This window comes from Netta rufina (genome assembly GCF_964035555.1).
Source record: "Netta rufina genome assembly, chromosome: 4".
Taxonomy (NCBI): Eukaryota; Metazoa; Chordata; class Aves; order Anseriformes; family Anatidae; genus Netta; species Netta rufina.
The window spans coordinates 25,751,494-25,774,229 of record NC_140127.1 but is presented as its reverse complement, the minus strand read 5'-3'; the positions used below and the strand labels follow the sequence as shown (position 1 = coordinate 25,774,229).

At 39.1% G+C, this 22,736-nt stretch overlaps 1 protein-coding gene across 1 annotated transcript in view; it reads left to right on the top strand.

Annotated features, from left to right (window-relative positions):
• Positions 1–311: 311 nt before the first annotated feature.
• The window catches only part of GALNTL6 (polypeptide N-acetylgalactosaminyltransferase like 6), a gene marked incomplete at both ends in the record, with an annotated part of 461,783 nt that continues 439,358 nt past the window's right edge, over positions 312–22,736 (top strand). The window contains one exon of the mRNA XM_084285866.1: positions 312–449. Within this exon, the coding sequence (XP_084141992.1) occupies positions 312–449 (138 nt within the window). The remainder of the gene's footprint in view (positions 450–22,736) is intronic.

Sequence of the window (22,736 nt, the reverse complement as noted above, 5' to 3'; positions counted from 1 at the left end):
GTGGTACCCGGGAGCTAGGCGGGCCGGCCGGCCGGTCCTCGCATCACCATCACCATCACCCTTTTACCTCTTCTATCGTTTTATCGCTCGGTGTCGGGCCGCCAGCCGCTCCATGAGCTCCCGGGGGGGCGGCGGGGCGGGGGGAGTAGCGGCCGCCAGCCCCGACCCCAGCCCCGCCCGGGCAGGGGGCGGGCGGGCGTGAGGCGGGCGAAGTTTCTGCGCTGCACCGGGCCCCTGCGAGGGGCGGCGGGGAGGGAAGGACGTGGCGCCGGGGAAGCTGCCGCCGCCGCCAGGGCAGCCCGGCTTTGGCCATGAAGAGGAAACAGAAGCGGTTTCTGCAAATGACGCTGCTCTTCAGCGCGGCTCTCATTTTCCTGCCCGATATCGGCCTCTGGGCTCTCTACAAGGAGAAGCACCTGGTGAAGCCCGCCGAGCCCTCCGAGCCGCAGGTAGGAGCTGCGGGTTTTTTTGGGGGGGCCGGGAGCGGCGGGTGGCTCCGCACGGGCTGCTGGTGGCACGGACGGAGCGAAGGGAGAAAGTTGTGGGCGAGGGAATTCGCCCTCTGGCTAGCCCCGGGTGGCCCCGGTGTCCAGGCACGGCAGCCGACTGTGAAATTGGGAAGATGCGGGATTTTGGGGGCTTTGGGGGTCAGCCCGGGGGGTGCTGGGCTCTGGGGTCCCGCGGGTTTCCCGACGAGAAGTGGAGTTCCTGTCGCAACTTTCAGGGGTCTGTTCGGCGGTGAGCTCCGTGAGCTGCTCTGTGCCGCTAAAACTGCTCGTAATCCTTCCAGTTCACCGACCACCTCCAGCCTCTCTTTCCTACCCTTCTTATTGAAAACTCCAGAGAAGTGGCTGTCAGTCTTTTTTTCTTTTGAACGCTACTAAAGTGACCTAAAGCGTGCCTGTCAGATTGGTGGCACAACCAACTTTTAGATATTTCTAGTTTACGGTCTCCTCCATCACCATTATTAATAATGTCAACTTATGTCAACTCACGGTTGACATAAGCAAGGTGTTTTTGTTTTTCCTTCTTTTTTTTCCTGAAGTTATTCTTCGACTCACTGGGCTTATGCATGGCTCATAAATCCCAGTAAGACCTGCGTTAAGTGAAGTTTAGTTTTTGGGGGGTTGTTGTAATGAAGCACCTTAAAACCCCGCCTGCAGTTTACCATTTATACACTTACATTTATCTGTGTTCTGCTCAGCAGTGCTATGCTCCTACACCGTAATTGTCAGTGTAATTTAAATATAATATAAATATTTTACAGGTCATTAGTAAGAAATTATGGAGTTGTTTGATCTTTTTGTTTGTTTACTACTTGCATAGCCTCGATGTTGGAGTGTGCAAGACAGCATCATATATCATTTTAGTGTATTAGTAGTCTTAATTTCAAGGGTCATCACCCACTTGCCACATACTAACTGTATTTAAGTCAGTTCCTTCAACTGAACAGTAACATATTTGATTCTTTTTTAATATAGCTATCTATTATGGAAGTTATTCCTCCAAAGTGTCATCAGTTTAGTTAATGAAATATGCTGAATGGAAGATACCCTAATTACCACAGGAGGAATTTGAAGCTTACTCTATCTTTCCAAAGGTTTTAAAATGCAGTAGATGTCAGGTGCTAGACTGTAGCTGGAAATAATTTCTGCTGAAAGAAAATTATACATGATCATAAGTGTCTGTCATTAGTTTACAAGGTGCATACTGTAGTCTTTACAGTTTCTGATTTACTTTATGATTTAGGAAAGCTGAAGTGTTCAGTGCAAATAATGATTTCTCTGTTTGTTGCATGGCTTTTAAAAAGACATATGCCTTGAGATAAGATGAACCTTCATATCTTCAAGACTGAACTCTAAGCAGAGCATGTCTGGATAGCATTCACAGTAAAATAGTGTTAAAAAAAATAGTTCTGGATGCAGTGGTTGAAGAAGACCTTAGCAATTAGCAAGCAGCTGAACATATGTGAAGGGCTAGTGAGACTTGCTCATGAGTAAATTTTAAATCCTAAAAAATCCTTAAAGTGTTTTCTTTTTCCTAGTTCACCTCCCTCCCCCCCCACCTGAATGCGAATGGAGCAGTAATGGGTTTGTTTTAATGAGAAAACAATAAAATTGGCAATGAAACTTTGAACCTTGCAGCTGACTCTAATGTAATTCCAGTATCACTGTCAGAACTGAAGTTGTGTTGGAAATGTCATACTGTGTGAGGATAGCAGGTAGGGGAGCATGATGTAATTGTGGTACTTGTGCCTTCTGATGTGTGCATCATAACCCAAAGTGCATACAAGGAATGAGGTTTGCAGTACAACTTTTGAGATCAACTGTTTTATATAAAATTAGATTGTAAGAAGATGGTCAACGTATTTCTTCAAGACTATGCTAGAAAAAAGGTAGTACTAGAAGAGGTTATGTTAGGTAACTACTATGATAATCTTTATAACTTTTTGTTGTTGTTGTTGTTCCCCTCTAGAGTTAGCAGGAGATGAACGTGGTTAGTGCTGAAATTCTGTCTTTGCCCTTGAGGTATTTAATTACTCGATATTTAGTGTGACTTAACACAAGTTTAAAGGTCAATCCTACTGAAACTGCAACAGACCTTAGTTATGTATACTAAAGCTGTGTTAGGTTTCACAGGTATGTAGGTGGAGACAGAACATGAGATGGTGATGTGCAGTGAGGTTGTTCTGGTATGACATGAGGATGACAGAGGGTCAGAGCTGGTTTCACCCTCATGAGTAAAATGTGTGCCTAGTAGTATTCTGGTGTTGGCAGTAATGCTTACAAACATGCCATCTTATTTTAATAACAGCTAAACCAATGTAACTGATCATCAGGTGTTTCTGAGGAGGTGGCAGAGTGAAATTCTGATACTCTGATGAGTTGAAAATGGAACTTCCCAATGCATTGCTAAAGCAGACATTTCCAAACTTGCCTGGGAATGAGGGCTCTGTCAGCCTTTCCGACCACCTAGGCTGCTCACTGCAGCTCTGGAGCGGAGGAGGGATGACAGCAAGCTGATTGAGGCAGGGTATCCTGACAGCAATAAGCAGAGAAGCTGCTCAGAAGCAGTCCACGTGGCAAAAACAGTCTGTTTGTATCAGTGTGCAGAGCAGTGTCCCCTGGGCACATTGTCACTCCCCATGCTGAGAAGAGGGCAGTTGTGCTCTTTAGCATTATCTGGAAATTCTAATATAACAACATAAGTTGACATTTTTCTTCTTTAAAGTATTGGTCCGAGAAGTTACATAAGATTATTTTTTTTGTCATCATGCAAATTCTGTCTGTTTCAGAGCAGAGCAGCTCTTTCTTTCTTCCTGAGGAGAGATTATAAGATAAGAAAATGGTGTTGACAACAGTGATTTCAGACGGCATTAATGATTTTGATCGCTGTACGTTAATTCTATATGCATTATTAACCTCTGAGTGTTTCATACAAACTTACTTTTTCTTACCATATTTTCCTAAGGTTTTCACTTGTGATATTGATAGGCTTGGTCTTTATATGTTGAATACTGTTATTTAATTTTATTTTATTATTTTTTTTTTTCACACTGTTTAAGGTGAGGCTTCAAAGGCAAAGGTACAGAGACTAAGGTCTGAGTTGCACAGAGCAACTGTCAAATACAGTTTGCTAGTAAAACAGGATATCCAAAATACTGCATGTGAAATGCAAAAAAAAAAAAAGTCTGTTTTAATTCTTTCTAAGTTAGTCTTTCTACCTATACTATAGGAATAAGAGAAATTGAAGAGGGTACTTTATGGCCTTTTTAAAAAAAGTCTTGTACATTCCTTAATGGCTCTTGGTATCCTTGAGTTTTGATGATAGTTTCTACAGTTAGCTTAACTTTTTTTTTTTTTTTGTCACTGAAATATTACTTATGTGATGTAAGTATCCTGTCTGATCTGATCTTTTCTTGTGACACATTCCCAAGGCTGGGTGTTGGGGTGTTAAGTTATGCTGGCCAAGCTTTTAAGTTCATTTTAGTTTGCTGTTGGAACCAGCAACAACGCAGTACGCCTTGTGGGATGTAATTCTAGTGCAAACCTGGCTACCCTGATGCTGACTAAAGTTAGTGCTACTTTATCTGGCTGCAGTAAGGCTGTAACCTTGCCTGTTTATACAGTTGCAATAGATGAAAAATAACTTCATGTAATGGAACCAAATTTCCCACAGCAGCTTTCCAGTGTCCATAATACAGATACTTGGTGAAAAGTACTGCAAGATGCCTCTCTTCCTGTTTTCATGGGATGCCAGTGTAGTTGCCTGGAAGAGGAGGACAGTCTAGTGAAGTATCCACTGATACATTTATAAGAAGGTGGATTTGCTTTGTTTTACTTAGGTTTGGCATAGCACTGGGTGCAATTTTACCCTCCTGATTCAGCCACTTCTATGGGAGGGGCTGTGGTTGGGGTTCACGCTTTGAGTGGAACAGACTAGCTCAGTCAGAAGGAACCTTCAAAGATCAGCTAGTCCAATTGCCTGACCACTGCAGGGCTAAAGTGCCTCAGGGATAATGCTGTTTGCACATTTTATTCCAGTGTTTGTACCATTTTTTTTTTTTTTTTTTTCCAGTGCATGCACGGTGCCTGGAGCAGAGACCAAAATACAGGCATCTTGCCAGGGGAAAGCATTTTTCAGTGGGATGGAGGCACACTCTGTTTCCCTTGTCCTTTGAAGCCCATATTTCTATCTGGTTAGCCTGATGCTTAGGCCTTTCTCTTGGGACATGTGAGGTAGAGATTTAAATGGACTCTTCAAGATAAGGAGAATGTAGTTCTTACAACTCCCAAGCACGTGCTGTAGCTGGCAAATAGGCGCAAAATGCGAAGGTGCCAGCTTTGCCTTCTGAATCCAGGAAGCACTTTTGGACTGAAATCTGTCTTAAAAAGGGTCATTAGTTTCTGAAGTCCATGAAAGAGGTGAAATTTCCAACTTACCCTGAGGTTAAATGTTTCCTGCTGCTGAGTACTGGGGTTTGGATAGGCACAGTTGTCGCAGGACAGCTAGCTCCATTTGCTCACTACTGGTGCATGCCAAGTACTGGCTTGGCTTGTCCAGTTCTGCATCCGAAGCTGCATAAAAGCTGTACCTTAAAGTGAACTTCATTTTTTTCTCCACTAGCTCTATTTCCCATGTTTTTCCAGTTAATTTCCACAGCTCCAAACTGTTGTGCTAAATATGGTTTGGTTAGGACACTAATAGGTACTTGTTTCCTATAATTGCACCACCAGAAGAGGGTCAGTCATGCTGGTATCTATTATACTGTCAGTTACTGGTGGCTGCTTTCACTGCAAACTTGTGAAGCAGAAGAGTTGTCTTTCTCTTTGTTTACAGAGTATAAATATAGGGACAAATAGGTCCAAGTCTACAAAAGTAGCTACTTGACTATAGCTGATGCTAAAAAATAATTTAAAATAATAAAAAAAAATGAAGCCTTAGTTTCTGTACATGTGCTCTTTTGGGCAAGTCCTCATTTCTCTCCCCCAGAGCAGCACCCAGTGTATTCAGTCTGCTTTTATTCTCCAGCTCCTTCTGTTGCTGTGCCAGTACATCAGCTCCCAGGCCCCTATAGAAGGCATTGCAAAACAGACCTCAGTGTCTTAAAATGCAGTGCACTGGCAGTCTGTGTTTGCCACTTAAGCATTTAACAGTCAGACAGTTAACACTTTTGTAATTCACTTATTTGTCTGAATTGCTCATGTATAATTTTATTCACCTGTATATATTGGAGCCTACTGAGGAAAATATCATTTGAGTTCTAAAACCTTTGTTACTTTTAAGATACAATATTATTTTTGGCAATTAGCAATATGTTTCTGTTGTATTCAGTGTACCAGAGGGAGCCCTCCTGTGGTTAATTTAATACCTATCAATTTTCAGGAATGTTACTAAACAGTATATCTTGCAGGATAAAATGGGCTGTTTTCTATATTTAGTTTTATTTCCATTTAACTCTGTGTTTGTAATGCTTTTTTTGCTAATATTATTGTGTGCAGTTACCATATTTTTTTTCGAAGTACTGTCATTTCAGATTGATACTAATGAAAATGCAAGGCGCAGACCAATATTTGGACTTGTCGGGGTGAGTGGCACTCTGTGCCCTTATCAAAGCAGTGGGACAGAGGAACCCCCACTGATTAAGGATGCCTACCCAAGTGGTGTTTCATTCCCCTTGCCAGACATGATGCCCCTTGCTTCTTTCCTAAACTTCCTCACCCCCCTCTGTGGGGAGCAAAGCCCTTGTGCTTGGGTCCAGGGAACCACACCATCCTGTAGGTACATCCTGGTTGAGAGCCAGACTGCACATGTGGTTTAGTGGAGATATGGCCTGTGTGTGCAGGCAGGTAGATGGAGAGAAGAAAGAACAATTCCGCTTTTTATTTTTTTTCTTTTTTAATGCTCAGACAGGTAACTTATGGTCTTCATCTAGCAGTATGCTGATGCATGCATTTATAGCAATTGAGTTCAGCAAAACTGAGTGTATGCTAACTATTTTGATGGACCTGGGCCAGGAGCAGACATGTTTGGTTACTTTAAATAAGGCTGAAAAAATTAATTCTGAGGTTGACAAGTTAAATACGGTGCAGCTCAGGAATCTCCAGCTAAAAATCCTACATCTATCAGAAATGTGCATTGCAGTCAAGAGACCAAATTACCCTGACTGAACAAAATAGCAGTCCCAGTTTATTAATGTTTCTTTAAAATGTGAAAAGGCCTTGTTAGGAGATGTCAACCTGCTGTACCAACTCCTCTCTGAGAATGTCAGTGTAAACTGGTTTTTAAGGTCAACCTTTGTTGTGATTCATTGCTTTCACACTGGTTTTAATACTTGCCACGTTTGGTGGAACGTCAGAGGGTGATGGGCTAGACTGTTATCTTCCTCAAAATATGCCTTTGATAGAGAAATCCTATCCCTCTTTATGAAAAACCTTTTGGAAGAGACCTGTTTGAGGAGGTCTGCTCAAGAGGTAAAGCTTGTATCATGGGAGAAGGAAAGGAAGAAACTGTATTACAGGAACTTGTCATGGTTCTCTTTCAACTTCTTTACCTTCATTTCCATAATTTCGTGTCTTCATATAGAAGACATGCCTCTAAATTAATGCAAACACCTGGTAATTCCAGCCAGGTATTTAATCACCAAGCTAATAGCGATATATTAACCGCATCGTAGGAATTTAAATGGTGAGGTGTATGTAAAACTGATGTAGGAAATGTACAGGGTACAGCTGTCCCTTTTCTGGATGTTTGTACCTTGCTGGATCAGAGCTGCCACATCTCTGTTCCAGGCAGTGTTTCACAGAGACGATGCTGTCTTATGCTACCACTGTAAGATTTCTTGGCAGATCTCATTGAAGAAATTTCCCGTCCCCTCTTCTGGTCAGACTCTATTTAGTGAAGATCTCTGCTCTTGCTTTAGGAAGCAGTCACTGGCAGAAATAAGAGTTTAACAGGTATATGGTTTTAACAGACAACTACAGCATCCTGTTCCCTCCTCACCTCCAGCTGTTGGTTACCATCCAGCACCTGAAACTTTCAGCCAAGTCCCTGGTGACAGGACATAACAGCATTTGACAGATGCTTCATTGGATCATCTGAAACCACCTCCACAACAGCTTAAGCTTATCTGCCAGACTCTTCCCTGATGTAGCTGAAGAATATTTGCATGTTGTCTTCAGAGCCACATGAGTATTAAAGCATGTGGAGAGTGGCAATGTCTGGAACTGCAGTGAGTGTGTGGTGCCCTACAACTTCTGTCAGGTCTGTGCCAGCTCAGAGACACCATATCCAGGGCAGTTTCCTACGCTTAGCCAGCTGAATTTATGGTGCAAACTGGACATAGTAGGCCAGAAAATCTGTCCCATACAATGTAAATGATTCATCAATCACTGATAAACCATTGGTTCTTAGCTTAAAATACAGTGGGGATTTAGCAGTTTGCTTGTGTGCTATACAGCAGTTCATGACAGGATGCGATGCTGCTAAGAGATTTAGCTAGGCAGGATCATTATCTGAACTAGGATTTGGTCAGGACACCCATGTTAATACAGGGTGCTTTGGAAATTGAATTGCTCACTGAAGTGTGTAAGTGTAGATTTATCAGACTAACTTAAGGTGCTCATTTGCTTAAAGAAGCATAATTTTTCATACTTGAACTTAAAATAGAAGTGGAGTAACAGATGGGTTAGTTTAGATTTTTTTAGCCTGTTTATTTATTATTCCCCTCTGAAAATAATGTTCTATAAATTAAGTGCTAGGAGCATGTAAAGAAATGTTTAGGACAAGAAAGAACAGAATCACAGGAAGGCCGAGGTTGGAAGGGACCTCTGAAGATCATCTAGTCCAAAAACTTTGGACTCTGAAGATCACCTAGTCCAACACTTCATAGCCAGACTGTGCAAGTTCTGCTTATAGATGAAGATGGGGAAGTGCAAGGGCTCCCTCTCTGTCTGTTCAGAGCCAGTGCCTGGGAAGTAGAGGTCCTGCGCATGCAGCCATGCAATGCTAGCAGCTTCTGCAGTGTGAGATGTTTTATCCCCTCTGTTTTTTTCCTCACTGTGATTAAAATCCCCCAGTTTTGCATTAAGTAACATAATTGTCTGTTATGGGCAGTTTGTCATTCTGTTCTGCCATTCAGTCCTTGGGCAAAAAGTTGTTTGTACAACTTTATGTTTGGCTAATGACTCTATAGGTTTATTGGTTCGTATCAGAGAAGGCAAGGCTGGGTAAGTGCATGTGTGCTTGGAACGTCTGAGGTATTCCCTCCTCTGAGCTAGCTCCAGTAGGCACTGGCAACAGAAATCTGTCTTCTGCACAGATTTTGCCAATCCCTAGCAAAGCTCTTCAAGATGTGGTGGTAGTTAGCCAGAGCTAGGTTTCTTTAGAAAAGACTGCTAATTGTGTCTAAATTTGTGCTGAAATAATATCCTTCAGTGGTTCACCAACTCTGAATCATCTGTCCTGCACTGTATATAATCCATGGCTTAATGCAGTTGTTCACTTATTTAATATGTATTGCTGTGGTTTAACCCAGCAGGCAGCTAAGCACTGCACAGCCATTTGCTCCCCTCCCCTTCCCCTCTCCCAGTGAAATGGGGGAAGAGAGAAAAGAAAGGGAAAAGCTCATGGGTTGAGATAAAGACAGTTTAATAGGACATAAAAGGAAGGGATAATAATAATAATGATGATAATAAAAAGAATGTACAAAGTAAATTATCCAAAATGGAATTGCTCACCGGCCTGTGAGAAGTGACCCCAGCTCCTACCCCAGCCAACTCCCCTAGTTTTATTGCTGAGTGTGATGCCAGGCAGTGTGGGACATCCCTTTGGGCAGCCTGGGCCAGCTGTCCTGGCTGTGTCCCCTTCAGCTCCTGGGGCACCCCCAGCCCAAGCACAAGTAGAAAAGTCCTTGGCTCTGTGTGAGCACTGCTTTGCAGCAACTAAAACATCCATGTGTAATCAGCATTATTCTCATCCTAAATACAAAACACAGCACCATACCAGCTACTGGGAAGAAAATTAACTTTATTCCAGCTGAAACCAGGATATGTATGAGAGGCAAAATAGCTCCTGTGGCCCTTTTATGGGGAAAGACTTCTTATTTTAAGTGTAGCAGTAAAACTCTGCCTCTAGCCTCTTTTTGTCCTTGTTTGCTTTTTTTTTTTTTTTTTTTTTTTGGCAGGGGAGGAGGGAGTTCATGGAGGGTGGGATAGAACACATTAGAACATGTTTCAGTTTCTTTAATATTTTTGGTATCTCATTTGATTTCTGGGTAAGTTATTTTATTGGATTGCCTGAATCTTGGAGATTTTTAGATTGTTTTTTGTACAGAATGGTAGTTTCACATTAGTATGGGAAATGCATGAAAAAGACCCATTAATGCCATCTTACAAGGAAAATATTGCTGTGTTTCAGGCTCTGATAAATGACTACATTTTAAGTTGCCATTGATATGGATACGAAATGAATGACAGGCCTGAACGGATGTTGTTTTTCCAGAATGGCTCAATATAAACTGAAGTGACAGTCAAATTGCTGGTCAAATTTTGCAATTATAACACCAGTGTAAAAATGTAAATCTAGAACTTTTATCACATTAAGTAATGAATTTTCCACTAAAATTACAAAATGATTAGACTCACACCATAAATGGACATTAAAAAGTACTTCAGATGGCTCTAAAAATTACTAGAAAACGCAGATGAAATGCAAAAGCTTCACAGCAAAATATTTCTGCAGCATTTTTAACCCATGTTTCGCATCAGGTTAAATCTTGTTCAGTATAAGGGCATCCTTGATGTGATCACCATTGATAGTGAAGTGGTAGGACAGTACATAGATACTAAGTACATAGATACTTCTAACAGTCAATTTTATTTTGATTGATATTACTTCTTGATCAACAGCAAGTTAGGTAGCAGTCTGAGAGAAGGGTGGTTTTACCATATTTTCCTAAAGTAATCCATGTAAGAGATACAAGCCCAAGCACAGCCAGAACATATATATTAGTTTATGCTTAGCTAACATGGAAATTAAACTGTATTCACCTCTACCAACTAACTGCCTGTACTAAATGAATTTAGAAACAATATTGCAAGCTGGAATCTTGAGTACTGCAAACAGCCATGCCACGCATGCAGGAAGGGCTGCAGAGGGGGGCATGGAACTGCTCCTTGAGGGAAAGCAGGAAAGCTGCAGAAGGTTGAGAAATAAATTTGACTGGAAACATGGTCTTGTGACCATATACAATCTTTCCCAATCTTCCCCATCTTCGTACTTCATGAGGAGAGGAGACACCAAGAGCTGCAAAAGATGCCAAGGCATTGTTTAAAGGGTTCATATACAATGGGTAGAGAGGAAGTGCTTTACAGAGAGCTGCTATTAACATGAGACTTGTTCTTTATAAAATTGAGGTGGTATCTCGGCAAATTATTGCTCAGGAATTCCAGGTGCTACAGTGCATATTCTGACCCCACACAGAGCAAAAGTGCTGTCAGAAAAGACAAAGGTGTATTTATTGGAACAACTGCAGCATGAACAAGTGAGATAGAAATTTGTCTTCAAGTGCTCAAGATGCACAACAGATGTCTTCTTCAGAAGCAACAAAGAAAAATTGTATTTTATAATGGGTGAAGGGAAATGGAGATGGCATCATGCTAAGCAGAAACCTGCTACTGCATCTGGGATAGATGCACATGACAAATGAACACAGGAGATCAAGCCCAGGACACATGTACTTACTGCCTGTGCACATTGTAACCCCTTCAGGCTGTGGAGGTCTTGAAATACTAAACCAAATGGTTTAGTAACATTTGTTCTGTGATTTATGAGAGTAAAATACTACTCAGTCAAGTGAGTTAAGATTCTTCATGAGTGCATTTTAAAGGAATTGTAAGTAGAATAGATTCTTCAGAAATGCTTTTCATGTGTGGAATCTGAGTGGTGTTTGTTGTTTTTTTTCCTTTTATATATGTGTATATTTGTAAATACACGCCTCTTAACAGACAAGAGGATGTGAGAAGACCATCTTTGCTCCCTACACAGTGAGGGAGTTCATTTTTTGTAGTGTAGCACGCCCTAACAGTCTTAGAGGTGTGGGAAAGTATAAGTTTATGGATGTAAATTCAGTACAGCCTAAAGTGTCTTTGGCTTTTTTTTTTTTTTTTCTAAATAAATGTTAATGTTTGGCTTGTTTTTGTCTCCTGTCCCTCTTTATGCACAGATTGTATGTGGGCTGGCTCTATGTACAGTTTTTGCACAGTGACTACTTTTGATGATCTACTGAACTTTTTTTTCCCCTCCCTACTTCCAAGTCTTGTAATATGTAGGCAATAGATATGTTGGCTCATATCATTTATGCTTTTGATTCTTTCCAATCTGCCTTTTAGTCCTTTCTGCTCTATAAATGCTGGATTCTCCTATACATTTGTGTAGGAGACTGTAATGAGTTTGTTCAAAAAATACTTGCCCAAAGCTGCTGTCTTTGTAACACTTTGCTAACCTGCTTTTCTCCCAATGTGTGTGATCTAAAAAAAAAAAAAAAAAAAAATTAAATGACTGACCTGTTCCATTCAGTAACCTTCTTCATATTACAGATTAACCTCCAATTTACTGATCTGGTTGTTAGAGAGACCAGCTTTTAATGACAATGGAGAATGAAAAGCTGCCAGAGTGTTAGGTTGGAAGTGACAGGGAGGAAACTTGAAAGGAAAATGTACAACCAGAAGAAGAATAAGGGAACTATATTCCATCAAATGTATTTCTGGTTATTGCAAGTCACACTGCTAGCATGTTTCCTATGCTTTTTATTTCACGTTTCTCTAACCTGCATCTCTGGCATATATTGTTACTATGATTTTTTTAAATGCTAACTGCAACCTTGTTTATCTATTTTAATTTATTATAGTGTGTTAGTAAAGCTGCTTTGGAATACCCTGGATTAATGATGCATTTAAACTGTTTTAAAATGACCCCAGGCTAGGTCAATTATTGAAGTAGTGCCAGTGAGGAATATTTTATTTTGATTGCAGTAAGCTCTTAGTTTTATGTTAAGTGCATTGTACAAACATGACCTGAGGGCTTTTAATGTTTTAGTGAATTGAAACTATGTGTGAATAAAGCAGGCTTCATAATTTTATACAGCAAACTAAAGCTTCTTCTGAAGATGAGACTCTATAATCTTATTTTCTTCTGTTGTACATGTAGTCACCTTTTTGTACTAGTACTTTTTGCTCTGAGAAAGCAGACCTGTCTTTTTGATATAAAGTGAAGACATAGTGAGGTGCAGGTGCTTTTTTGGTGTGTTAGGTATCAATGCATCCTCCTCTTCTGTATCCCCTCATCTCAGCAAACTTGTGCTGCTATGGCTGGGCTCAGAGCAAACAGCCTCTCTTATCCTTTGCATCCTGAAGATTGGAAAGACTAAGTAGCTCAGGATGTTTTGGTGTGGAAATTGTAATTTGGTGATGCTCTTTGAGCATCCAAAACCAAGCAGAGAGTCTTAGTAGGGCTGCCTGACTTGGCTTCTCAACACTTTGTGGTGTTTTTAGCATCAGTGGCTGGAGACAGGCTTTGGTTGTCAGAGAAATAGCAGTGCATGGAGGGAGGAGGGGGGATGTGTCACTTCTCCCAGTGACACAAACAGCACTAATGCTGGGTTACCTGCTTATACAGGGCTTGGGGCAACCTGCCTTGAACGTGTTTGCTGTGGCTGGGCGGAGAATATGGTCTCAAGCAGTGTTTAAATGCCAATTGATGTAGTCACCGAAGTGCTCTGTTAGGTATAGTGGACTGAAAAGCATATGAAGGAAGTGTGATTCACCCCAAGTTTTGGTATGTTTGTGGGAAATTGCTGCTATTTGTGTTGCAGGATAGGAGAATTCTGTAAAGCAGATTATTTTCCAAAACTTCATTTGAAAAAGCATTGTGTTTATTTTTTCTTTTAAAGGTCATATCTTTAGTTATTGCACAGGTGCCTTTGTATTTCTTTTACTTTTTGGAATGGAAAGTGTTACTTGCTGTGCTCTGCTTTAGAATTGAGCTAGAATGAGGGCTTACTGCATTTTTTTTTTCCAAAAAACACGGATGCTTTTTTTTTTTTCCCTCCACATCTCAAATAGGTATCAGTATTTCAATTTAGCAGGCTTTTCTGTACAAGGCAGTACTGGAGTTGCTCCACCAAATCTAACATTATGGGCAGCTTATGCCAAAAACAAAACAAAACAACACCCAAAGAATAACAAAAGAGAAGGCAACAGTAACAATAAAACCCCAAAGTTTAGTAACCCAAGCGATCTCATCTCAGTAAAATTGACATTGCTTACTCTTCAGAGACATTGGACTTCACATGTTGGACAGTGCTTTAGATGCCTGAATAACTCATTAAGTTTCACTAGTAACTTTAGGTTGCAGCTGTAGGTTTTCATTTAATTTATCTTTTACAAGAGCAGTTGAAAATTGACTCCAGTCATAGACTACTACTTGGAAGTAGACCTGTACTGAAGTTGTGGAAATTTCCTTACTATAAACAGAACATGCACCTCCCTAGAACAATCTTTTCTACTGATTTAGAGGTCCCTCTTGACTGTGAAAGAGGGATAAAAAACAGTGTTTGAAATTAAGACTCCTACCTTGTGTAGGAGAACAGTAACTTGGCAGTGGCTGAGATGAGCATCGAGATCAGCAGGCATCTTGAACATCAAGCCACTTAAGAGGAGAGAATATGTAAAACTAAGCCTGAAAGATTCATTCCAGATGCTTCAGAGAAGAATCATTGGGAAGGTAAATAACTATTTTATGTTTTGGGGTTGCTATTAGTCTGACGAAATTCTGAAGTGCTTAGAAACAGAGGTGATCTATGCGCAGGAAACAGATGCATAAAAAATAAGATGATTCATTGTAATGGACAGATCCTATATATGGAAGAAAAAATGAAAAACAAAAGGTCTGTGTGTGGGGAGGAATATGGGGTAGGATACAAGCGGAATATTACTGCTCTAACTACAGATGTCTCCACATAATGCTGTCTGTCTTCATCTAGCCCTCTGAAATAAAATGTGGATAAATATGAAATAAGGTGTATGGGGAAGTAAATAATCCTAGTTCTACATACACAGCAATAACTTTTGAGATAGTAATTGCTGCTCAGGAAGGAGTTCTTGATGCTTGTATTCGTTTTATGAAAATGTTAGCTTTCATTTCGAGGAGGATAACATTGTTATTACTACTGTGTAAATTCATTTTGCACTCTGAAATACTGTATGCAATTCTGGTGCAATTGTAATCATCACAGATGGAGTGGAAAAGATGCCTATCAAGGGTGACTAAATTATGTAAAGACTTCATTGTTGAGTGATTGATAAGAAGAGAGGACAGAAGAAGCATGATAGAGGTATCTTAGAAGAGAGTAACATGGAGAAGATATGCAGGGAACACTTAATTCGTTCTCTTCAATAGAAATAATAACATCAAATTAAATACTGTGCTAGGGTTCAACACAAATGGCAGTCACAGGTCTTTGAAGAGCAGGTTATTAAGCTATGGAGCTTTCTGAGCCAAGGATTGTAGGTATTAAAATTTTGTGTGATTGCAAGAAATAATTGAATATATTCATGGCAGAAAAATGCATTAGGGCTAGAGATGCCATCCCTGACTTGTGAAGTCTTTAAACCAGTTGCTGGAGGAGGATTGTGGGAAGTGAAATTGCTTGTTTGCCGTGTATTTATATCTTTCCTTAGGATGTGCTGTTGATCACTGTCAGAAACAGATAGTTGGCTCAATTGACCTTTTGGTATTACTTTTTATGAAGTACATTCGTATACTAATAATGTTTAAGCTAAAGTAATCCCTGGTAGCTGCTGATGGCAAATCAAGTTGTGGAACATGAGGGGCTTTTGAGTGAGTTACTGGATGCTGGAGAACTTTCTGGTAAGCCAGGGGGAAAACTGTCAGATTCAGTATTGAGGCTTTACAATGAATCTGAGGTGAGACACACCAAGGAAGTCTGTACCCTAGACTAAGTGTAACTGGGACAGTGCATGCTTTCCTATTATTGATACATGTCTCGGTGCATTAGTTAGTATTTGAGGCAGACCAAAAACATAATTTCAAGATGCAAAGCTTTAATCAGTACTTAAATGGGCACTGATCCCTTCTCTTCATTCTCAGTTGGGTGGGAACAATAGGTTCCCAGAGTCTCCTGCATGCTTAGTTTACTTTTAGTTTGTATGCAGCTTTTTCCCTTTCTCTCTCTCCTTAGTAATGTTTAATTTTTCCTGCCCAGAACAAAAACAGGGACATGTTGAATATGGTAGGATGTAATAAGGAACATGCTAAACTTGGGACTATGTTATTGTGTCAGTAGATGTAGAACAGCCTGGGGATTGTGTTTTGTTGTTTCTGTGTTTTGTGTTTTTTTTTTTTTTTTTTTTTTTGTTCTTTCATTATTTTGTTTTTGTTTTCTAATACTTGCCTACATTGCCCATATTGCCTATTAAGATGAGATTACAGTTTGAAAATGTTTAAGTTGCTCTATGGAGTACCTGCGGAATTGTACATTCATTCCTCTGTAACTTGGACTCCTGAGTACCTGTAGATAGGAATGTTTTGCTTTTTCCACGTGGCTCACATTTTCCTCATGTTGAGCTCTGTTTGATATCAAGACTGTGTTTTAGATTTCAGTAGGAATAAAATCTACCACAGGAATGTGTAGCTTTAATGACTAAGAAAAAAGAAGAAAACAACAACAAAAAAAACCCGACACTTTTCTTTCCCTCTCTTCAGAAGAAGTAGCTTACAGGAAACCTTGTACACTAGGATACCGTAGGCTGTGCTAGTCAGGGGTTTACTAGGTGCTTACCTGAATACCACATGAGAGTTTGCTGACAGTAACAGATAAACATAAAAGGTCTTTCATTTTATTGTTTTATTTATTTATTTATTTTAGTAAATAGCATAACGTGAAGTTGTTAATGAAAAGCAGTATGTCTAAGATGGGAAAGGTGTTTTCAAAGAACTCTCCTGGAATCCAGGCTTGAATGTTTATTTACTAAAACCTGTGCTGCACTTTTATAGAAGATGTAAAATTGTTCCATTGATCTCTTTACTAAATACGTGCATGCTAATAGTCTTAGCTTTTATATACATGTACAAGTTGCAGTATGATACTGTCAGTTGTACTTGTGACCATGTGTTAGTACTCGAATTACGCAATCACGCAAGTGCTTTCAGAGTCTTCCTTAGGAAAAGAGTGAAAACAGGATAAAAAAAAAAAAAAAAAAGAGGTCTTCATTGCCATCCATCCTCATTACTGGAATAAAGCTCCTGTTGCCTTCAGTGGGAACTGAGTTTTGTAATCAGTGCTGTCAGTCACCATCTGGACTGACTTTCTCTTTCATATCTGAATCCTACCATAGAGTTCTTCCTTTCTGGGATACCATCTGCCAGGCAGTTTCTTTTGACATGTTTCCAGCATCAACCTTTGTACCTTCTTTCATGTCCTCTTATGTGCTCCAAGCAACCTCTCAAATCTTCATTCTCCCTGCTGTTTTCAAAATACGTTTTGAAAACTGGTGTACTCAATGAAGTACCCTAGCAATAATAGCTATTACCAAACCCTGGGCAACATCACAGTCATCTGAAGAAAATCTGTCAGGAGGCCAAGGCTTGGAAGGCATTGACCCCAACCCCTTTTTCTCATCCCTACAAGTGATATTTCAAAGTAGTAGCTGAGGGAGAAGTTTGAACCACTGGTGACTTTGTGTCTTTTCTGTGGATAAAAGAACTGAGTGAGTATGGCAGTTAACCTAAAAATAGGTTACAGAAGTATTAGTTCGTATAAGTTTAAAAATACGATTAGGTAGAATTTCTCTAATGGAGTATAACATTTTTTAAAGCCTGTTTATAAAGACCTTTTTACTTAGTAGAGCCATGTTTATGAAGACTTTTTTTTTTTTTTTTTTTTTTTTTAAAAAAAAGGCAGTTTTTGCCTGCATACGGTGTTTTCACTCTGACATAGTTAAAGCTAAACTCCAATGATTAATATAGGATTTCATAAGCCAATATAAGAGGTGTGAACCCCAAAGATTCCAGTTTTAAAGAGAAGAAAGACATAATATATTAGAAATAATACATAGCTTTGGAAAACAAAATAAATAGTTTGTTACAGTAAATTCAAAATAAGCATGAAAAGGAGGTATCTTAATGAAATCATGATCAGTAGCTAACTCATGACTTACTTCATGAGTTGTAAACAATTCAGACATGTAACCAAGTCACATACAAAGGGAATTCCTACATAACTTAATAGGAGACTTTCTTCTAAGTGGTTTCAGTGATGTGCTTTTTCCAAACAAAATTTGAATGAATTCATGTTGGTTCGTGAATTTGAACTCTAAAGAAGGAAGAGTTCCAAAGAGATGGGAAAAAACAAAACAACAGGAAAAAAACCCACACAATTCTGCTAGAAATAGGCTTTTTTAGTGTGTGTATATGCATGTACATAAAACCACCACCCTTTTATAGTGACTAGAAAGCCTACAGGTAGAAACAAACCCATTACTGTGTTCGTTCTCAAAGGAAAGCATAATCTAGTATCAAAAGCCTGGTTTATTTCAAAGGTTAGAAAATGTGGCAACCATCAATTGTGTAAAAAAAATTAAAAAAAAAATTGAAATAGAGAGTTTTATGGAATCAGGGCTTTCTATCACCTTACTGTGTAATGTTTGCTCATAGTTACTTTGCATAAAAATTCATAGTAGAAGACTGGAAAATCTTTACAGAATGATTAAGAAATAACGTGATATCTGTAAATCCTTTAGTTTGTTTAAATGTATTGAAATTGGACTAAGCAATGTTCTTTCTAAGAAGCTAAGTCAGTGTAAGAAATGTGCCTTTCCAAATATTTAAAGCATATTTAAGTGCTGGGCAGTGGTGTGAATGACCAAGTACTGGCCTGTTCATAGGGGACAAAGGCTCTCTTCGTAGACACTGTGTGCCATGTCTAGCTTATCACTTAATTTCTCTGTGATTAGCTTCCATTATTTGTAAGATGTGGCTAGGAAAACTTCCTCTGTAAAGTAATTTTCAGTTGCAGATGGAAAGAGTGATATGGAAGAACCATAGGATTATTAATTATTCTGTGACTTCTGTTACTGCTCAGCTCTTAAAGAGGTTTCTTGAAGGTGCTTTACTCTTTGGTAGGTGCTGTGGGGAGCTGGTTACCCATGTACCTTTTCTCTTAGGGTAAGGTGGTTGTGATTATTTCACACCTCCGACTATACGGTATCATTTTTATACTTTTTCTCCTTGAGAGGAGAATGAAGAAGTTTGCCAAAAATGTTAGAGAGGTTTTTCCTTCCAGGTTAGTGACACTTAAAAATAAGTATTTTTCAGTTGTACATTAGCTCTTCCCAAGCAAGCAATCTGAATTATTTCTGTCATGGAAAACTGTCCATTTCCCTCTTCCTTCTAAACAGCCAAATACACGTGAAAATAAAGTATCAGTTGAACTTCGCAATCATATTTCATGGGGTGTCTTTCTGCAGAGTGGTAATGGGTGGGAGCAGGTAAGAGGAATCTAGATGAAATATACACCTTTTTTTGTGCATTTTCTTTGTCTGTCTTGAATGAACTGAATCAGAAATATTCCACTCTTGCTGAAGTGGGGTAATGACCACTAGTACATCATAACCCACCTGCTTCATGTTCCCATTTGCATTCCATATATAGAAGTCCCAGTTCTCACTCCCAGTGGCTATTGAGTTTATCATGCGATGACCTACGTAGAGAGATCTATCCACTTACATGATTTTATTTTTTTTTTCTCATATAGTGAATTGTGTACCGTTAAGATTCTGCTGAAGTTAAGCAGTGCCTGGGAGTTGTTCATATGCTCCAGAATAAATTGTCACCACTACAGACTTGGTTGGATGTCTCTGCCTTGGATCTCTTCAAGTGTATTTTGTCTGTGTGTGTATGTGTGTGTTATTTGTTCAGGGGCATGATTCCATCAATTTTATTTATTTATTTATTTTGACCGGGCCCTGGGCTGTCGCCAGCATTGAATCAGTCCTGGTTCTGGGGGAAAAAGAAGTCGAGCACCTTTTAGGGGCTCTGGGGCAAAAAAAAATAAAATAAAATAAAATAAAAAAGCACCTTTTAGGATTTGGTAATCAATTAGAGATGCAGTCAATAGGGAATTGTTGTGAAAAGACAAGATGTTTAATGATGGGGAATAGTATCTACAGTAAAATAATTCTTCAATTTGCAAATAGAAAAGATGTTCTAGTAGGTCTGTTGTACTTCTGTTTCTGACCTAAGTCCTCTGATAGTGCCTGATATGACTGAGCTTCTTCAGATAGTTTAGCAATGCACCCATGTCTTAAAATTCCTCTAATTCATCGTTTCCCAAGTGAAGTTCACCTCTTTATAAAAAGAGTCAGATTAAAAGTCTGGTTTTGTTTTTAGGCATGGGTTACTTTTTGTTTTAAAAATGGTAACTATTTGCCTTCTTCAGTTTATTTCAAAGGAGTAATAGCAGTTGAATAAATCTGTTTGATGAGCCCCTCTTCAGGGGCTTGTTGGGTTTTTAACATGACTGCAGGGAAAATTATTTCTTCCAGGTCTGTGTCAGTTAGTGGCTGGCTTCTGTCCTATGGTGTGAAGACTTGCATCACATATACTTCGCAGCCAAATTTGTATAGTACTTCATTTTTAGCTGACTTCAAATTTTGTTCATTACTGACTCCCGCCTTGGGGATATTATGATTCCTTATTGTTCTGCACTTCGACGAAATCAGTCAAGAGGCCATCATTCTAACAGAAAGCTGTGACCAATTGCTTTAAAAATAAATGATTCTTGCACTGACACAAGAGAGAATAAAGGTTCATTAAAACTCATGTTGGAGAACTCTCATCATTCTTTTTCCATTGCATTTGACATTGCCTGAGAGACTGTTATATATTATGTTTATTTTTAGAGACTATTGTTCTTTGAAAACCTGCTCTGCAACTTGAGGAAAGCAATAATGCTTTCAAACAGAACTTAAATTTACAGAAGCAGGTTGATGCCTTTCTGTTATAATAAGGGGCTGTCTCATGAAAAATCTCTTAAAAATAAGTTTGTCAGAAAAAAAAATATCATCATTAGCTGCTTTAGGGCACACAGATTGAAAACCTGTCCACCTTGCATTAAGAATGTAATAACCTTTGTAAGTGAGACCCTCAGCACTTCATGTTCATTATAATCATTTCTTTTGAAGTGCTGAAGAAACAAACTAGTTTCAATTAGTTTGCTTTTTTCTGCGAGATCAACCTACTCGGCTACTTGACGTCCTGATCATGTACAGAGCTCATACAAAACTAATGTGTTCTGTATTCATAGGTTTGGAAAGGTAAAATATCCTTTCATGACTAAGTAGTTAGAATAACTAAATTAGCAAGCGTGTTTCGATTCTTTTTTTTTTTTTTTTTTTTTATGAAAGTAATGGAGACCAATAAGAAAGTGACAGATTATTCTGTCTTTTGACGTAGATCAAAGCTAAAACACAACTAGCTTAAATTAGACCATATTTAAATACATGGGAAGAAAGTAGATGGTTTAACCAGGCAAAGAATATGAATATAAAAGAATATGAATTTCCTGTATTTGAAAATTGGTAAGCAGATTTAAGGAAAGTCACTTTTTTAAAAAACAAACAAACAAAAAAACTCCCTTGTTTTCTTTGTCTTCATCTATTTCAGTTGCTAGTTACTCTGAAAGGTGGAAACATTAGTTCTTTAAAAAGTACACTAGTTTTTGCAGGGGTCTTCATCCTCCTGGTAGCTATCTTGTGGGGTTATCTCATGCAGTTGACGTTAAACAGACTACAGGATCAAATGCAGTTTAGTTCTACTGTAGATTGTGCCTGTCTCTGGTATCTTTTCCACACTACAGATCCTGTTTGCAGAAACTGAATAGCATTTGATTCTGGTAGTTGCACTTCTATGACCATTTGTTGGCACTGGTTAGGTTTCAAGTCTTTGATGTTTACCGTGGAATTTTTCTCAGGTATGGCTGGTGGAGAAGGAAAAGCCAGTCTATACGGATGTACGTTAGGAGAAGCAGAGAAAAGATGAGGTGCAAAAGGCTGCAAAAGCCACGTTCCATTAGTGGCATAGTTGGAAGATGCACGAGTAAAATAGAATCCTAAATTCTGATCTCAAGTATGTTGGGACTAAGCATCAGCACTTATTTTGGATTTATCCCACAACACCTAAACTTTCTCTGTCTTGATCAGATGTTCAGGTAGTATAGGTAGGGAAAATGATCAGTAATTAATATTTACCCCATTGCTTCTTGAGTTCCTAGGGTCTGTGAGCAAGAAGTGTTCATAAGGTAGAATATTCCAGAAAATACTGTAGGTGCTACTGAATGTCCAGAGTAACCAGATGGACCATCATGGTTTTCACGGCACCTTTGCAACCCCAGCTCTCAAGACTGACTTATGGTCAGGTGACCCAGACTACATCATCCTATCTACTTGTAGAAAATGTCATGCTGCTCTTCTTTCCCATTAATACCAGAGTATAGGGACTAGCTGTCACTTGAACTGAGTGTTTGCATGGAAAAATAGATTCGTGACTAAATAAAAATTCAGAAAGTAAAGCCGTCATTATATATTCTACATTGCTGAAGCAGCTAACACATTATAACAGCTGCCAAATTACCTGTAATCAGCATCCACACAATAGAAGGCACTCTGCATACTGATGAAGGTGTGATTAACACCTATTAACAACATGGAATTTATCAATGGAAAGATGACACTGCACTATTCAGAAATAACTGTTGTCTGTGAAGTTTCCTGACTTTGGACATAGTAACTTTAGACTCTTGTTAGAAATTTGCTAACAATATAAAACTATGCTTTGAAAAACTGTGTTCTTAACTGATAAGAAGAAGAAATAGTTTGCAAAATGATACTTTAATTGAAAAAATAGTAGGTCTTTTCTCCTGACTTCCCTCCTTCCCATTCTGACTGTATTAAATAATCAGTTTTTTTTTAGGCATGTCATGTCTCTTATTTCCTTGAAATAAGTCTTGACTTTTTTTCTCTCTTTTTATCTTGTTTTATTTTGTATCTAAGCTCTATAAAACTTGCTATAGTAACCTGTGATAAGATACACTAATTACTGTAATACCACCCCAGTTAATCCTCTTGGAATACTATACAGGTAGGCTTCTCTGTACTTAA